Source organism: Solanum lycopersicum, chromosome 6 (genome assembly GCF_036512215.1).
Source record: "Solanum lycopersicum chromosome 6, SLM_r2.1".
In the NCBI taxonomy this organism is placed as follows: Eukaryota; Viridiplantae; Streptophyta; class Magnoliopsida; order Solanales; family Solanaceae; genus Solanum; species Solanum lycopersicum.
Window position 1 is genome coordinate 50,321,718 of NC_090805.1, and position 18,889 is coordinate 50,340,606.

The window sequence follows — 18,889 nt, forward strand, 5'->3', positions numbered from 1 at the left end:
CTTCAAAAGCATCACATCTTGTTTATCCTTGAATTTAAAAGTTGTTTCATAGGTTATTAAAACAAAATTTTTAGTTATTTATTTTCATGTGAGAGATTAAACACTTAGACATCAATTAAAGAATTGAACGTAGTTTATATGATTAGTAAACAATCAAGATGCTAAACAGAAAACAAAATACTTGAAAGAACACGTAACAAAAACTTTAAGTAAAAAAACAAGAAGAAGACAAGAGTGTTATGTTGTGTAAACCAAATCCAACTACATAGTACTTTTGCTAACAAAAATGTGAAAGAAAAAGCATATACATGTGGGAAGAAGAAATATGAATTGTTGGGGATTTTGTATATATGTTTTAGAACTTTTCATTTTCTTTCATATTTAATAACCGAATATATCGTAATATTGCTTTCATATTTAATAACTGAATATATCGTGAAATTTATATTACTTACAGGAGTATAATAGTGATAGTAATTGAAAAGATACTTACATCATGTTTTCTATAAAATGTTATTGCACATGCATGACATACAGTAAAGATATAACACATGGATCTAATTTAACCTTGAGGTTGAGTTATGCCCATGATGCATTTTTACAGAAATCTTTTCATATGACTAAAGAATACAGTATAATTTAAAGGCTAAATACATAAACAAATCTCTAAATTTGTTGGGTTTTTTCTTTCAAGTACTTTAACTACGTTATTTTTCAATTGAATCATTGAACCACTCATAATTTGTTTCTTTAAAACAATCTTGGTTGATTTTGATCTGCTTTCTATTGTAAATATTTTCAATTGTGTTCGAATTGTAATAATTTTAATTGAAGGAATGAAGACAAACCGTGTTAGTCTCATTTGTTTTCTAATTTATTCAAATGACTTAAGTAAAACACGATTATTCTCAAACATTTTCAGTATCAATTGGACTAATGATTTGTGGAACAACATATGTATCCTCTATCAATACTGTGACAACCCCCTTGGGATCCACATATTCAGGTATTATCTCTGCCATGGGCGGCCATTCGCTCTTTTAATCTCCTCTTATTGGCATGCAGCCTCAAGGGAGAATCGAACCCGTGAATATGTGAAAGGCGATCCCCTTGGGAGGGATGTAAAGGAGCCATAGGTCACGGGTTCGATTCTCCCTTGAGGCTGCATGCCAATAAGAGGGGATTAAAAGAGCGAATGGTCGCTCATGGCAGAGACAATACCTGAATATGTGGATCCCGAGGGGGTTGTCACAAACCCCTCACAAATCTGGTTTCACATCAGACAACGGTGTTTGTTCAAACGGAACAAATTATGGGGTTCAATGATTCAATAGGAAAACGACGTAGTTAAGATACCTGAAGGAAAAAACCCAACAAATTTAGAAATCTATTTATGTATTTGGCCTATTTTAAATAACTAACTTATTTATGTACTAAATAAAATAAAATTTTAAAATTTGAACTAAACATGTGTTATAAATTACTTTATTTATTATGTATTCAATTATTGAATTTAGATATAAATCTACCTGTTGCAGTAAATTGATCTGGCCAAATATGACGGTGGACAAAACTTTTAATTGAACACGACACAGAATCAATCCTTTTCCAAAAAGGTCCGCACTTCAATGCCTGAATGAAAAGCACACATATTCCCCCTCTTTACTATTTTGCATTTTACATCGAAAACTCATTCTCCTAACTCCCATCTCCCTTATATAATAAGAGAACAAAATCACATGTATAAAGCATACACAGAATTGCTGATGCACGTAGCTCTTTCATCCATTTGTCTTTGCGCCGTATTTGCCATATCTACAAGACCCTTTTCACTCTTTTGGTGAGAACTGAGAAACCATGCAAAAACTGTGTTTTCAAATTATTTGATTCAGTTGAAACCCTACCATTTTCGGAGCTAAGTGGAAGAATTTGATAGAACAAGCTTAAATTATGGTGAAGGAAGCGAAAGATTCATCAGTATCCACAACCCATCGGTGTTTAATTGTGGGGAATTACTGTCACGATGTTCTGATCAAAGACGACGCCGTAATAGCGGAGTCACTGGGTGGAGCGGCGTCGTTCATCTCCGCCGTGCTTGATGGTTTGTCTGTTTCCTCCGACTACATTTCTAAAGTGGGTCCTGATTTTGTTTACTCTGTTAATCACCGGCCGATCACTTCGTCATCTTCCAAAACCACCGTTTTCCACGCCTATTTCTCTACTGAAAGCACACGGCAAGATCGGATCTTAAAACGGGTCACTGCATGTGACCCGGTGACTCCCTCGGATCTCCCGAACTCAAAATTTGATTTTGGGTTAGCTGTAGGTGTTGGTGGAGAGATTTTGCCTGAAACCCTTGAACGGATGATTGAGATGTGTAAGGTGGTGTTTGTTGATATCCAAGCTTTGATTCGGGTATTTGACCCGGTTGATGGAACAGTGAATCTTGTACATTTGAATCAAACTGGGTTTTGGCCTTTGTTGAATAGAATTGGGTATTTGAAAGCATCCGAAGATGAGGCACCATTTGTGGATGTGGAGGAAGCAAGGAAATGGTGTTGTGTGGTAGTGACAAAAGGGAAAGATGGCTGTACAGTGTATTCCAAAGATGAAGAACTGTCCATTGCGCCTTTTCCAGCTTATCAAGTTGATCCAACAGGGGCTGGGGATAGCTTTCTTGGAGGTTTAGTTGCAGGGCTTGTTGATGGATTGGCAGTACCAGATGCTGCATTGCTGGGAAACTTTTTCGGATCACTGACTGTAGGGCAAATTGGGCTTCCCAAGTTCGACTCGCGGATGGTACAGGTTGTTTAGATACTCCCATTGATTATGCATTATCATTTGTTGTTTGCCAGTGTTTTAAGTGTGTTGAACTATTAATTTTGTAATGCTTGAATGCTTTTATGAGCTTGTTGATAATTGTGAAATTGGCACCTTCTTACTACAGATCAATCAAACGAGTTGAACTTTGTGAAACGTAAGTTAGCAGATTAAATGCATTCTTTGTTTAGTTTACTTTCTAATTTTAATTCTACAAGTAGTAGGAAGAAAATGCATATGAAAAGATGAGCTGGAGATTAACCAAAGAATTTCATAAAAACACAGATTACTACAATATATTCAAGTGTTAGTCATAACTTCAAATACAAATAAGAAGTATACAGACTTGACAGTGTCACTAAAATATGCAGTAGTTTATACACAGAAGTCTACTGCTGCATGACTCTCTGACACTTAAAAGCAACTACATCAGCTACCTTCCATTTGGATACACCTTTCATTTCTCCTCTTTTGCCGTTCATAGAAAAATGAGGATGAACCGAAACACTGATAAGACTTCTAGATCTCTTTGGGAAGAAAGTTACTAGGAAGATAATATTTTTCTTCTAACCTATCGCTCAATGTTGCAATTTCATTTATTAATGTTTTCCCCATCTTATATGTTTCTTTCTTAGACTGTTAATATATGGAACTGCATTTTGTTTTTGCTTTTTGTTTAAAAAAGAGAAGGGGTTCCAATTATTAGTTGATATTCTTTCCTTCGCCTTCTCTTGCTTTTTAAGAGAAGTTTAAGATATTTCTATACTTAAATATGTATGATGCTTGCCCAGTTGAATAAACCTTACATACGAAGGGTAGCGTTATCCCCTTGGTCATGATTTTACCAAGATATCTTTTTTCTGCTAATGATTGTAGCAGATCTGTATTTTTTTTCTTTTTTTTTTTTTTTGATGACTAGGGAAACCCGCAACTGCTACCCTTTGGGTGTGCACAGGGTAAAACCTCTGCTTCTGTGCAATAACTCGCAAACCCATAGGAGAAGTAACCTGCACTGCGCAAGCCCGGTGCAAGCTCGATCCAGAAGGCAAACCCCTTGCTTTCGCTGCAAGGGGTTCGAACTCGAGACCTCCAACATGGAAGTCCCAAGCCCAAACCACATCCGAAGGGTATGATTATAGCGAATCTTTGGTATGGACAAGTATAAAATGAAAAAAAAAAGGTAAATAAATCAGCTTTAAAACTTAAATGCTACTGGAAGTGCCTAGAACACTAAAAAACGGAAAGATTATCTCCAATATACACGAATTTATGGAATTTAGATATTGCCTTTACATGGGATCAGTATTGGATAGAGTGGAGGAGGAAATGCAGTACTGTTGGTGAGTGTTAGCATAACTTAGTCATTGACTATCTATAGATATCAATTTCTTAGATTGTTTGACATATTGTTGCACTCCATTTGTAGATCATTAGTTCATAGTAACCGCAGAAAGTTAGAAGCCGAACTGAAAATGAACTTTTGAAGAGAAAATCATTATCCAATCACAAGTAATAGAAGAGAGTTCCCAAACACATATTGTGCACTTAATGTTATCTGAATAACAGTCATCAAAGAACTAGAATTTATATTTTGCAGTATAAAAGTCAGGTATGCTGTTAGCTTATTCCCATCATACATAAATACTTTTTTCTGTATCAAGCTATTTTAATAGGGATTTTATGACTGGAGCCTAGTGAGCAGAAACTTGCAAACAGCTGCAGTTCTAATGTTGACATGAGGTTTGCCAGAGATTGAAATTGGAACACTAAGTTATTAAGTCCATAGAAATGAGTATCTGTCAGAGATTACATGAAAGTCTTTCTAGAGAATGAAATGAGTAACAAACACCAGGATGCTTGTCTTATTGAACCTTCACTTCTTGGCCTGCTTCCTCTTCTGATGATCGATTTTGGGCTGTATAAATTAGATCCGTTAGTGATGACATGTGTATGTTGAAGAGGATTAGAACTTTACACCTATCGTCATGATGTAATGATAGAGTCCTGTGGATCAGCACGTTGTTGATCCTCTTACAAAGGCAGTTCCTCAAAGCAAGTTCAATTACCATGTAAACACAACTGACTGTGATTTCATTATTTGAGTTGCTCTCATGCTTATGAGAATATCACATGTTTTTTGAATGCCATGTTTTTGCTAATTTAGTTCTTAATCTTTCTCCAGAAAGTGAAGGATGAGGTGCTAAAAAGAAGTTTGCAACATTTTGGATCCCATGAGAAACATGAAGACGAACCAAAGAGATTGAAGCCATTAGATCATGAAGAATTCCTAGCAGCTCTCGGTGCCGCCAAAGTGGTACCATCATACCCTATCAAAGAATGTAAATGGGACTTGCATAGTTCTCCCGAAGCATTGGAACAGCCCGCCTGCAATGGTCATCGGAGATTACCACTTAACCCTGTCTGTGAAGAACCGATTAAATCAGTTGATAGTAAACCTTGAATAACGAGTATGTGGTTGTTCCACGCTCTTGAATATTTGGTTAGAGTTGTTAGTTCTGAATAAAGAGAGTTCCAAGTATGATATTCTCTCTACTGGGCATTAGTCTAAAGTTTTCTTGTAATTGCAGAATTAACTTTAACAAAATGAGGCGCAGATTATTTAGTTTTTCTCTTAGTACTTGGATAAACTATGATGCTCAGTAAAAAATGGAGGAAGAAGCCACAACGCTCAAGCCAAAGATAAAATAAATATTACTCTATTCTTTTCAATTTATTTTTCTTTGTTTTTAGTCTGTTTTTAAAAAAATAATATAAATCTTTCTTTAGGACAATTCTTTAATCTAACTTTTCACGTAATAGGATGAAAAAAAATAGAATGTAAATTGCTCTTTTTTTCACAGAATCATAAAAAATAGAAGGGTGTGTGGAATTACTTATTATCGTCGGACCCACAAGGTCCGTTTGTCAAGATAAAAATTACTCACGAGTCACGAGCGTGGTACTCCAATCTACACTACGAAGATGATACATATCATTTCGCTCCCCAAAAAAAAGAAAAAAGAGCGGGGGAATTATTGGTTGTCGATACCTGAACGGGGTGGTTCCGATCATGGACGATGCCTTGCAAGCCCTAACAGAGCTTTCTAATCTCAGTCGCCACCCGTTAGACGGCGGCGAATTCAACGGCTTAAATGACGTCGACGGCGAAGAAGAGGAAGAGTATGACACCGAGGCTTGGGAAACGATCACAAAGTGTTTCCGGGAGGTACAGTCGGTTCTGGATCAGAACCGAGCTCTGATTCAACAGGTGAACGAAAATCATCAATCGAAGCTTCGAGATAATCTGGTGAAGAACGTCGCTCTTATTCGAGATATAAATAGTAATATCTCCAAAGTTTCTCGCCTGTACTCTGATCTCTCCGTAGATTTCTGCAACATCGTTAATCGGCGACGGGAACTTGCTTTGTTTGAATCTAAAAATCGCGATGATAATGTGGACAGCGCCGAATCCTGAGTCAACTCGTTTGGTGAATCCAAATATAGTAATATCATCTTCTATCCTAATTATAAACTTTAGGTTTTTATTACTGTATATACTCTAGCTAGTTTATGCCCGTCATCATGTGATTTATCCTTAATAATTTAGAGTTGTCTGTGTTGAATCAGTATTTTGATGCTTGTTGTTTGTGGACGAAATAAGATGAGTAAAATACTGTGCTGTTTTAGATTAAGAATTCTTGTGATGTCAATGGTAATTAACCAATGTGATTATTTCTATCTTTTTGTGTTTGTTAAAGGAATGATTCGTTGATTGATTGCTGATTTGCGAGGCTGCTTTTGTCTGCATTCACTGATGTCCCGCGAACGTGATTGTGTTTGAGGTATTTATGTCATGTTGATTGATTGCTGATTTGCGAGGCTGCTTTTGTCTGCATTCACGGATGTACCGCGAACGTGATTGTGTTTGAGGTATTTATGTCATTTTCACACAGTATTTCCTCTGTTTTCGTGATTTCTTCTCCTGAAGCAGAGGAAAGGTGATTGAGGTATTTATGCAGTTTAAACTTTATACATGTTATTTCCTTAGTTTTATCTTCTTTAATCTCCCATCATTGGGGTCAGTTTCTATTTATCTTCCAGTCAAATAATCCTCTTAGCTGATCAGAGGCCTTGACATGTTTATTTCAACTGCAATAGCTAATCAAAGTTCTTATTTCTTGTATTTTGATCTTCGAACGAGTGCTAGCAGTTTACTCTCTGTGTTTTGCATGGCTGTGCCCATCATCTCCACCCCGTAGGAACTACGAGATCACCCCAAGGACGCCTTCGGCATCCAGGGATCACCACCTTTATTTCTCATCGGTTGTTGATTGTCAAAGTTGCTTAACTTTTGAATTACTTTTGAATTATGATCTTTATTTGCTTCTGAATATGAACCCTTATCTGCTACTGGTTTGATTATTGTCAAAGTTGCTTAACTTTTCCATTACTTTTGAGTTATGATCTTTACTTGCTTCTGAATATGAACCTTTATCTGCTACCTGTTTGATTATTGTCAAAGTTGCTTCATTATTCCATGATTTTGCATTACCTCTATTTTCTTCTGAAGCTGAACATCTGGACTTAACATTTTGAGGAATTCATGTACAATGAGGTTTTCCTAATTACATTAGGCATGTCAGACAGATGACTGGTATACAGGACACTTGTGCCTATGTGTTAAGATTTCCTCAGGGTTGCATGTTGCATTGGAGGATCCATTCATGATTTAAAATACAAATCAACTTTTTGGAATATATGTCATGCTAATTTTTCCAAGAATCTCTTGCGTTGGCCACTTTAGTGGTTCTAATTCTTGCTAAAGTTTTGTTGTCAACTTATTATTTAAGTGTGTCTATTCATTCATCCAGACAGTGGACTTGTGTAGGCTTCTGTATGCGTGTAGGCTGTACATTTCCTATATTTCCCATCAAAGGCCAAATAGAAGCAGTAAACACACACATTGCTTTAAAGTTTCTTAACGGTTTAAAGTTTTTTCAGTTATCGGGTTATCGGTTCTTAACGGTTTAAAGTTTTTTCTTAACGGATTAACCGATAACCCGATAGTAAATTAAATATTTATATTTATACCATTTTGTATATAAAGTCCTCGACTTGGAGTTTAATTTCCTACTTTTATTTTTGGTTGTCTCAAACACTTGATTATTCTACGATGTAAAAGTGTTTGCTTTTGAGCAAGATGTAACTTGTGAACTCAAGTGCATGGTTTATTTGGTTTGTCACCTTGTTTCTACGTGATTTTCAATATTTTTTCTTTTGGGTCAAATCTTAACGGTTAAACCGATAACCGAACAGATAACGATCAAAAATCGATAAACCAATAACCGATAAGCCAATATCTTAATGGTTCTATAATGGTTTGGCATCACTACGAACGGATAACCAATTAGTCAACCCGATAAACTTCAAAATCGAACCGAACCGGCCGATACACAGCCCTAGTATGACTTGTGCTTGTTTTACAATGTGGTGCCTCAGTAGGGAGGTGGCTCCTTTCATCAATTTATGATTTTCACTATCAAGTCCGTTTGGTACTTATATCAGTCGTATAAAGTTAGGAAGACATGTCTCTTGTATCTATAATATATGTTTGGAGTGAAGCTGAAGCTTTTTAATTTACCGCATGTTTAAGCTTGTTTCATTCATGCAAATTATATACTATCTTTACTTCGCCTAGGAAATTTTAGGTGAGGTAGAGATTTGGTTTGGAAAAGTAGTTTTAGGATATTTCAGATAAGAACAACACAGCCGAGGCCCTTTTGTGATTTACTTATTGTTGTCATTAAATGTAAGGATAAGAGGTCCTTCGCATCTTGCTTTTGAGTGGCATTTTGATCTTCACTTGGACCCACTGGCATATATATGTTTTCCCCACAAGCACTGTCTCATATCTTGTGCTTCAAATGTTGTATCTTGTCCTCATGGTATATTCTATTACTGTTGTGAGTCGATCCTGCATTTGAAATAGACAATTTCATCTCACTGAATTGTTTGTGCTGGTGGCTGTGGAATTGATATTCCTTATTGTAATCCAGTGTATAAGATGATCAGTGGACCCTATAATTCACTCTCCATTTCCTGTGGCTGATGACTAAGAAAACCACCTACATAATGTAGAAGCGGCTTCTTCTCAATTATGAACTGTATGTTATATACAATGTCTTGTATGGAGCTATGCTTCCTTCATTATAGTTTCAACTTGGATCTTGTTTCTTGAATGGTATCTGGTGTGGCACTTTAGTTTTTTATTTAAATATAGTGGTATTGAATTGAATAGCGTAGTATTTATTTGAATATCGTTGTTTTGGTTTTGATTATTGTATCTTTGAGCTGCATATTGTAGTTTTGATTGAATAATGTAGTTTCATAAATAAAATAAAAAGTTGAATGACTTTGATGTATACAGCATTTCTGATCATCTAAAGTTATGTTTCTTGTTCATCTTCTCCTCGTCTTTTGTCAGCTTTCGTGCTTTGTATTTTTCTTGTGATACCTTATTTGTGATTTATGTACAAGGCAAGGAGGGGACTTGTTCGGACTTTGGAGATGGAAGTGTTTTGTAACAGATACGATTTTCACATGATATGCTCAATTTAAAGAAAACAAGGTTTTAAATGCTAAAATTCTTTTCGGATTGTTGATGTAAATTTAAAAATGTCTGGCAGGCCAAGAAGGCGAATCTAACAAATGGTACAAATATGTAAAATTTCCCATGAAAAATAACGTGATATCTATCACCAGCCACTGGCAAGAAGATTGCCCTTATAATCCATATCATCTCCATTGATATTTCTTCCAAAAATATTACATCTCTAGTACTTTGTGGATGTATATATTTTAAAACGCTGTAATTATTAAAGAAATTTTGCATAAAGATGTTAAAAGATGATTAGAAGCATTTCTAGAGCTCTTTCAAACAAAACGTTGTTTGAGATAGGAGGAACAAGAACCTGTTGAACAAGCTTTTAGCTGCGGTGAGAAAGATGTAATAACTAAACTATCGGTGACAAATTAGCGGAGTAGCTAGACAGAGATTTGGATGTCTATCCAAATATTCTTTCGTTGTCTGGTGTCTTTTTGAACTTTAGCTACAATGAGTCCATGTGCGTGCATTGATTTCTACTAGTGGAGAAGCAAGGTATGCGATAACCTGAGCTAATAGACACTAATAAGGATGAGTAGTCATTAACAACATATTGATGACATAATTGAACGTGAGCCACTGTCACTCGGCCTGTATACTGTTCATTCCTTCACCTAATTTCCCCTTCCAGTGAATAATATCACGACAAAACCGTGGGTTGATAAAAAGTTAAGACACACTGTCCACCCCCTTAAATTGGCAAGCTAAAACGACCTTAGATTATTGTGTAGAACATATCAGAACCTATTACAGAGGAAGTTCACCGCTGTCTGCAATGGTGACTTTGCTTTTAGGTGTTCCACTTTGTCTTCCTTCAGCTTCCATCTTGTAAACGACATCCATTCCAGACAAAACCTTTCCGAAGACCACATGTCGACCATCCAACCTACAAAATAATCAAAAACCAGAAGTGCATGCAAGGTTATAGCTAATCACAAACAGGTAGGTTTAAATGACGCAACACAAACATCAATAAACATTCGACATTAGACAACACAACACCGGTACACAAAGCTCCAGGTTCTTAATAGTGAATGGTGAAAGTCATGTGAATATGGATTTTCAAGAGATTTGGACTTACCATGTAGTTGTGACTGTTGTGATGAAGAATTGTGAACCATTGGTGTCAGAACCAGCATTTGCCATTGACAATAGCCCTGGAAATTAATGAAGAAACAGGTTTACATGCATGCATGAAAACGGAGAATAGTTAGTTAGCCACTTCAACATAAGGAGAAAATCCTACCAGGTCCAGTGTGCTTGATCTTGAAATTTTCATCCGCAAACTTTTCACCGTAAATAGATTCCCCTCCACGCCCATCACCAAGGGTGAAATCACCACCTTGAATCATGAAGCTGGGGATTATTCGGTGGAATTTGCTCCCCTTGAAATGAAGAGGCTTGCCACTCTTTCCAACTCCCTTTTCCCCTGCAATGAAATTAACATAGGAAGAGGGGAAAAAAAGATCAAGAATGTGAAGGTAACAAAGGAAATGCGGTCACTCTTAAGCCATTCTCCAAACTTCAGACAGACTAATAAAATCTTTTTGAATTACCAGCCAACTAAGAGGAAAAAAACACTTGCTTAAGCAAAACTAGGGGAAAAAGAACATAAATAACAGGTGAGCTTAAGCAGAGAATAGACCAAAGCATCTAATGCGTGAGAATAAATATGAAAGTCAGGTAGAAGCACCTGTGCACAATGCTCTGAAGTTCTCTGCAAGAAAATAGAAAGATAGTGAACAACTAGAGTAGTAATGGTAAAAATATACGAGCTTTCCTTCATATATATGTAACCATACCTGCTGTTTTAGGAACTGTTTTACCAAAGAGACCCATAACAATACGACCTGAAATAAAGCAAATACTTGAAAATTAATCCAAGGAAAATAATACGACGAAGCGAATTATATGATGAGAATGAATCTACACAAACATTGCCCAGAAGAATTATCAACGATTACCACTTTAAGAGAAAAAGGTGGATTCCTAAATGTTTTGGATGACATAAAAGAGGACATGATATTCATATAATAACAAATAACAACATACCAAGAATACTTGTTTATATTGCAAACAACATACCCGAAACACTCGCATATAGTATTCTTTTATTTACTTAATTTACTGTTTATGTATTAGATATTTGCTAGTGATAGAGTGAAACTATAAATATCTGCACAGCTGTGTTGTAGTACATAACTGTTTATTTTATTGGCACGTCTTAGATTGTTTGGCAATCATCTTTCTTCAGTTGCAAATATTTGTTATCAGGTAAAATAACATTCCATCAAATCAAGCATCCATATAAATGCACCATATAATAAAGGAAAAAAATACAGTGAAATGAAGGGAAGGAGCATACCGGCAGGTTTACCGTCTATCTCAACATCAAAGTAAACTTTGTGAGTAACTTCTTTCAGATTTTCCTGGGATTTGGCCTGCATAAACCAGGAAAGTAAGTGCTTATATCACCTTTTGAGATGTTCAAGTCATTAGTGCATTTTAGACCGAAAGGAAAATGAATATTGCCACAAAATGTTTTCAGCAGTAAACTTGAGAAGAGCTTGATATCTTATGACAATGTGGAGCCTATAAATCAGTACCCTGTTTAGCAACCTATGTCCAATCTAGTACCCTATCTACAACCTACATTTAAGCCGATGCAATCATTAACCAAATAGTTGCGCGTAAAGGAGTTAACAAGCTTTGCATGTTCAAGCTAAGCTTGTTATCAGATGAGCTCAAAGGTATGCCGGAACTTGGCTTGTAAAATTCTTGCATAGCTCAAGCTACATTCGACTTGACAACATGGATTCTTACAATTTCTCAAACACGAGCTTTATTCAAGTGAAACAAATTTCTGATGAAATCATTTTCACTTGGTGCATGTCTCACAGGTTTGACAATTATTCAAAGAACCAACTGAAATTTTTTAAAGAATTTTGAATCAGCTGAAGAAAAAAGGAAATGTTCATTTTCTCCAAACTCTTGAGCACAAATTGCTCCACGTGAACAAAAAAGGAGACGGAAATGATAGTTACTGAAATGGACTGAGGTTGTGTTTCTGACTTCCTGCCAACAGAAGTCTACTATAATGGGAGCAAACAGAGGAAAGATCAAACATAATGGAGGCTAAAGATCAGTAATAGTGGAGCCAAAGCAGCATGCTTCAAGAAAACTTATAAGTAAAGAAACAAAACAGTTTAAACATAAAAATAAGTTTGTTCTTAACAGTACACAAGCAGAACCAAGCTGGGCGAGATTAGCTGATTTAATAATTGAGCTTGTGCTCAGCTCGTTCACCAAATCAAGGAGTTCAAACATAATTTAACTAGTGGAATCGGCCTGGGCGAGATCAGCTGATTTAGTAATTGAGCTCGTGCTCAGCTCGTTCACCAAATCAATCAGTTCAATCAGAATTTAACTAGTGGATTTGAGCCTTGTTCCACACTGTCAGCTCATTTACAGAGCTACAAGTAAAATAATATTATGTTTATTGTCCAAAAACATAATACAGCTGTTGCAAAACTTTTGGAAAATCATCCATCACTGCATCCAGAGCCCACCATCAAGACTAGCAACAAAGGAATCTATTGTTCCCCTGTATGATCCAGTACTTCTTATACATATTTAAACCAGATTATATTCCAAAAAAGGATTTATAGACTCTAGAATAATCAATACAGAAACAGTCTCCGCACAGAATCAGCAATCTTTCAGTTACTGCAGTCTATCAAGCAAGCGACAGAAGATCACGATCTAAACGCAAAATGAAGACTCATACTAATCGATCCAAAAGCAGTTTGGATCACACCGAAATTGCTGATTATTCCTAACATGAATAACACTCAATAAATCAGTTAATTACAGATCGATCCTAAACTAGCTGAAACAGTGCTTTATTATCTTTCGATTTGCACATACGATGAGGATCACAAAGGGAATCTAAATCGTAAACTGCCTAAAGTCGGAGATAAGATTATCAACAGGAAACTGGTTAACAAAATTGATTACCTGAGCAAGAGCTAGGGTTCCGATCACGACCAAACTGCAGAGGAGAAAAATGGACGGTTGAAATCTCGTCGCAGCCATAATTGCTCGTATCTCCGGTGAGAGGATCGTTGTCAAAGTTGTGAGTGAGAGTTGAAGACTCGATGGAATGTTCAGTGTCGAAGAGCAATTTATTGTAAATACGGAGTTAAACAGAAGATCTATGGCAGTAGCCAATGGAAGAAATCCACGTTGACCTGGTGACGTGTTTGTAGATGATGCAATTGGGCTTTTGGATATGGGCCCCATTTAGTACGAGGAGTTCTGCTAAATAAAGCCCATATATATACTGCGTCAAGCCCAGCTCATCTGTGGAAAACCTACTTCATCAAAGGATTTATTTTCCAAGTTTTTAGTTCTGTTGATTAATATATTTTGAAACCATAAACTTGCACATTTTTTATTCATATGAATTGGTCTTTCATTTTTTTTTCTTTTGAATAAAAATTCAACATTCTGTTAGCAAATATTCTATTTGAATCCATCTTTTATATTAAAAAAAGGAAGTCAAATAAATCAAGTCAGAAATCATGAATTGGTTGTGGACTTGGTTGTTTTGTTCAAAGACATAACATATAAAGTTTCATTTAATTCTATTTTATTTGACATGTCCTTCTATTTGGGTATACACAAATAGGTACAAGTAAACACACACATTTTACGGCTACGTGGCAATTCGTATTCTACACAATATATTATTCTACGTGACAACTTGCATACTACATAATATTCTACTTAATGTCGTACGTGCTAACAATTTGCATCTTACACAATATCTTACTTAATGTCTACTATCTTATATCACATAAAATAAATGTGTCTATTAATTTAATTTTATACAAGTCTAAGTGTAAGTTAAAGGGCATAGACGTAAATGTGAAATCATATTAAAGACATATTTATTGATTTATTAAATAGCATACCATAAAGAAAAAATCATTTATATTTGTATTTTATAAGTTAAATCCTATTATGTACACAAATACGTCTTATTTCATCATATATATTAATGTGTAACATCGCTTCTTCTTTTATATTTTTTTTAAAGCAGAAACAACCTTGATACATCCAAACCATTGAGAAAAGGAGAGGTGTGCGGATAAGTAAACAATTGTGGTGTGTGAGAAAAGTGAGAACGAAAGGGAAAAGAGCAGATCAAAAAGTAAAACAAAGGTCAAATTTCATCTTCTAATTATAAAAATTAATAGGATCATCGACAATGCAATTCAACGATAATCAAATTACACTGCTTTCGAGGACTCGAATAGATTGATTTGAGAGGAACAGTCAATTCTTAATCAATTCAATTCTAATGGGGATTTTTTCAAGGCATAATCGTCGACCATCTTTTCTCCCTCGTTACGTTGTCTTCTTTGCTTTTCTCTTCCTTGCTCTTATCCTCTTCTTCGAGGTAATATCAAACTCATTATTTTAATTTAAAAAACATAATAATTTTTTAAGACATTGATGTATACAAAGTTTCTTTCATTGGGTTAGCTATATTATATGTTTTTGCATGTTTTTAGAGATTCACGTGGCATTATCAAATATATAATAATAATATTAATAACATGTTTTTCTTTTTAAATCTTGTTTTTCTATGTTATTGGCATTGCTAAGAGAATAAGATCAAGTAATATTAGTAGCTCGATTGATTATCTGAACTTTTGCTTTATTGGTGCTTTGAATTAGTTCGGAACATTCTATAGTTTCTTTACTTTTGATGACATTCTTTAGATTGATTTTGGTTTGTTATTTTTCTTGGATGATAGGTGGACAACTTAGTTTCTCAGACAAAAACAATTGTTGGTCACAACTTAGAGCCAACGCCATGGCATATATTTCCTGCTAAATCTTTCGATGATGAATCTACTTATTCAAAGGCTTCCACGATCATACAATGCTCTTATCTTACTTGTAGTAGCAGTAGTCATGTCGTGGATATTCCTCGAAGCACCAAACCTCAATCTAAATCCCACAAGTGCCCTGATTTCTTCAAGAGCATACGTTATGATCTCGAGCCATGGGCCAAGTCTAGGATTTCGATTAACCATGTAATGGAAGCTCAGAAAAATGCAGCTTTTAGAGTTGTAATTGTTGGTGGAAAATTGTTTGTAGATTTTTACTATGCTTGTGTGCAGAGTAGAGCTATGTTTACAATTTGGGGAATATTGCAGCTACTCAGGAAATATCCTGGAAAAGTACCAGATGTTGATTTAATGTTTGATTGCATGGATAAGCCTATCATAAATCGAACGGAGCATTCTTCAATGCCTGTGCCTCTGTTTCGATACTGTACAACGCCAAACCATTACGATATACCATTTCCAGATTGGTCTTTCTGGGGCTGGTAAGTACACGAAAATTGCTTCAGTTTATCCAAATGCAAAATACAGTTATGTGAATTTGCATCATACTGGCTATTGATAAGAGCTAATCGAAGCAAAATTACTTACAATTACCTTATAAGTGATGTTATTGCGTAAAAATGTTTACATTGTCCTAGAACTTAAAATCCATTTAACAGTATAATTTCGATCTGCAGTGGAACTATAAGCCAGTTTTCATAATAAGTGGAATTAGTTACCTCGAAAGCAAGATATTTGTGTCATGCACATTTTCGTGTTTGCTGATTTATATTTTCAGGTCTGAAATAAACATAAGACCGTGGAATGAAGAATTTAAAAGCATCAAAGAAGGTTCAAACTCTAAAAGTTGGACAAGTAAGATACCAGTAGCATACTGGAAAGGGAACCCAGACGTAGTTTCTCCTATTCGCTTAGAGTTGCTTAATTGCAACGACACTAAAATGTGGAGAGCACAAATTATGCGGCAGGTTCATGACTTACACATTTGAATGATCAGATAATTTTGTTTGTTCTTCATTTTTGGTAATTTGAGTCGCTTTATATTTAAAATTGTGGATATAGAATTGGACAGAAGAAGCAAAGGTCGGATTCGAGAAGTCCAAACTGTCAAAACAATGTAACCATAGGTGAGATTTGAGAAGTCCAAACTTATGTAGGGTTCATATTAATTTTCTCTGTATCGTCTGACACAGGGAAAAAATGCGTTAAATTGTGTTCTTAATAATGCAGGTACAAGATTTATGCAGAAGGATATGCATGGTCAGTGAGCTTGAAGTATATTCTATCATGTGGTTCTCTTCCCTTGATAATCACCCCACAGTATCAGGATTTCTTTAGTCGCGGTCTGATCCCGAAGAAAAATTACTGGCCACTTCCCCCATTTGATTTATGCCCTTCTATAAAACAAGCAGTTGATTGGGGTAATGCAAATCCATTGGAGGTATATGTTTTTTTTACTAGTACGTTTGCCCTTCAGAAATAGTCATTCTACCTCCACGATATACGGCGTTTTAGATACATTTTACCTTTGGGATTTCACTGGCGTTGTTATTGTATACTAATAAGTTAGATTTAAGATTCTCTCTGTTGTTTTCATTTAGCAATGTCTTTAACTTGAATTATTTTTGTTGAATAGGCTGAAGCGATTGGAAAAGCAGGACAAGACTTCATGGAGAGTTTGAGTATCGATCGGATTTATGATTACATGTATCACTTGATTTCAGAATATGCAAAGCTGCAGGATTTTGTACCTGTTCCACCCTCTTCCGCTCTTGAACTATGTATCGATACTGTTCTTTGTTTTGCTGATGACCAGCAAAAACGATTCCTCAAAAAATCCCTTGTGTTCCCTTCAAATGAGAGTCCTTGCTCACTTCCCATATAGAAATTCTACGAGTAGTGACGAATTCAGAATTTAGACAACACGTTGTATGTGTTTAGTCTAGATTAGCGTAACTGCTTACCAGAGTGAGTTACATAGGAACGAAATGTAGAAGACGAAATACATATAGTATTTGGTTGCCTTCACTGTTTGTACAAGAAATTTTCTGTTTTACTTGAGAATAAACCAATGCAGAAGAAAGGAATTTTACATCATTACACATTCTAATTTCTAGTCTTATTTGTGTAATGCTCGTTTGGGATTGAAGCGTAATTATTGTTGGTGAGCAATTTTCTGCATCACTAGAAGTTTATACTTCCCCTTTGATCTCAAAGCTTGTTCAGGGCATTTTAAAGATAAGGCATTTGTATTTGGAAAAAATAGTAGCAAGTTTTAAGCTTATTAATCATCATTCAAGAGAAAACGCAACTGTGAAGACATTAAGCTTGTTCAATTACGTTGAATTTATATATATTTCTAGAGTTGTGAACATAATAGCTGATTGTTTAGCTAGATACTCTATCTCTTTGTCGAGGAAAATCTCTTGGGAGAAGTTTTTCCCAAATTGGATCATCGCAAAAGATATGTTAAAACTATATATTTCGTTGACGCAATAATAAAAGAGATTCTATTTCGAAAAAAATGTTGATCATTCAAGAGAAAAGCTAAGTGTGAACTGTAATTAAATCATCTGAACATGGAATGCGGGCTCTTCTTCACTTCCGTAGTTCGTAAAACGTTGTTTCGTGATCAAAAAATTACACGGTTACATTTATCGTTTACATCAAATCATATTATTGTATCACAGTTAAGTGAAAAATTAAGATCTAATATATGTCTAATTAACTATGATTTAGCTCTAGGAATATAATATAAATAAAAACATTTGTTTCGTATTTTTTAAATTGATGTAAACATCATAATTCATATATAATATACCAATAAACTTTTATGTGCTCATTGTAGTGTGATGTTCTCAACATATTTTGTGTTTTTCTTATTTATTCCTTTTTTTAGATTTCACGAGAGATATTATCTAATAATATTATTCATTATATCATAAATAGTTTTTTATCTTTTCAAAGAATTTTGTACAATTTATTCGATATTTTATTTGTTGGATTATGCTAAATTTATTATTATCGTTGTTGATCTGTCATAATTTATATAAACAAAATTAAACTTATAGTAATTATGTTGAGTTTGTTGTTTTTCTTGTTGACTCGTTAAAGTATAAATAAACAAAATTAAATTTATTATGATTATATTGAATTTGTTATTATTATTTTTGACCCTTTAATTTTTGAAAAAAAAAAATCAACTTATTGTGATAGCTTGAGTTTGTTATTTGTTTTTGACCCATTATAATTTGAGTAAACAAAATTAAACTGATTTTGATTATGTTGAATTTGTTATTGACCTGTTATAGTTTACATAAACAAAAAATTAAATTTATTGAGTTTGTTTTTATTATTTGACCCGTTATAATTTAAATAATTGTAGACTTATAAGTTATTTATGTTTTATATTTATTTCATGAGTTATATATTCATGAATTCTTTTTTAAAAAAATTATATTAAATAAAGTAATATCTGTAATGA

The 18,889-nt window shown here is 34.8% G+C and overlaps 3 protein-coding genes and 1 long non-coding RNA gene across 4 annotated transcripts; 3 read left to right on the forward strand and 1 right to left on the reverse strand.

Moving 5' to 3' along the window:
• The first annotated feature begins 1,549 nt into the window (after positions 1–1,549).
• Positions 1,550–5,443, forward strand: LOC101255702 (inositol 3-kinase). Its single transcript, XM_004241114.5, has 2 exons — positions 1,550–2,805; positions 5,003–5,443. The coding sequence occupies exons 1-2, from the start codon at positions 1,951–1,953 to the stop codon at positions 5,279–5,281; spliced, it is 1,134 nt and encodes a 377-aa protein (XP_004241162.2). The 5' UTR covers positions 1,550–1,950; the 3' UTR covers positions 5,282–5,443.
• Positions 5,444–5,744: 301 nt separating this feature from the next.
• Positions 5,745–9,282, forward strand: LOC101256003 (uncharacterized). The gene is made up of 2 exons (XR_011221536.1): positions 5,745–6,323; positions 6,579–9,282. It is a non-coding gene; the product is annotated as an uncharacterized lncRNA (long non-coding RNA).
• Positions 9,283–9,982: 700 nt separating this feature from the next.
• LOC101255407 (peptidyl-prolyl cis-trans isomerase CYP19-4) lies at positions 9,983–13,819 on the reverse strand. The gene is made up of 7 exons (XM_004241113.4): positions 13,502–13,819; positions 11,850–11,925; positions 11,287–11,334; positions 11,178–11,201; positions 10,731–10,913; positions 10,566–10,641; positions 9,983–10,370 (listed from the first exon to the last, which is right to left on the reverse strand). The coding sequence occupies exons 1-7, from the start codon at positions 13,784–13,786 to the stop codon at positions 10,232–10,234; spliced, it is 831 nt and encodes a 276-aa protein (XP_004241161.2). The 5' UTR covers positions 13,787–13,819; the 3' UTR covers positions 9,983–10,231.
• A 758-nt stretch (positions 13,820–14,577) lies between these two features.
• On the forward strand, positions 14,578–17,505 carry LOC101246258 (uncharacterized). The gene is made up of 6 exons (XM_004242014.5): positions 14,578–14,948; positions 15,310–15,887; positions 16,184–16,373; positions 16,468–16,532; positions 16,636–16,846; positions 17,042–17,505. The coding sequence occupies exons 1-6, from the start codon at positions 14,850–14,852 to the stop codon at positions 17,288–17,290; spliced, it is 1,392 nt and encodes a 463-aa protein (XP_004242062.1). The 5' UTR covers positions 14,578–14,849; the 3' UTR covers positions 17,291–17,505.
• Positions 17,506–18,889: the final 1,384 nt, after the last annotated feature.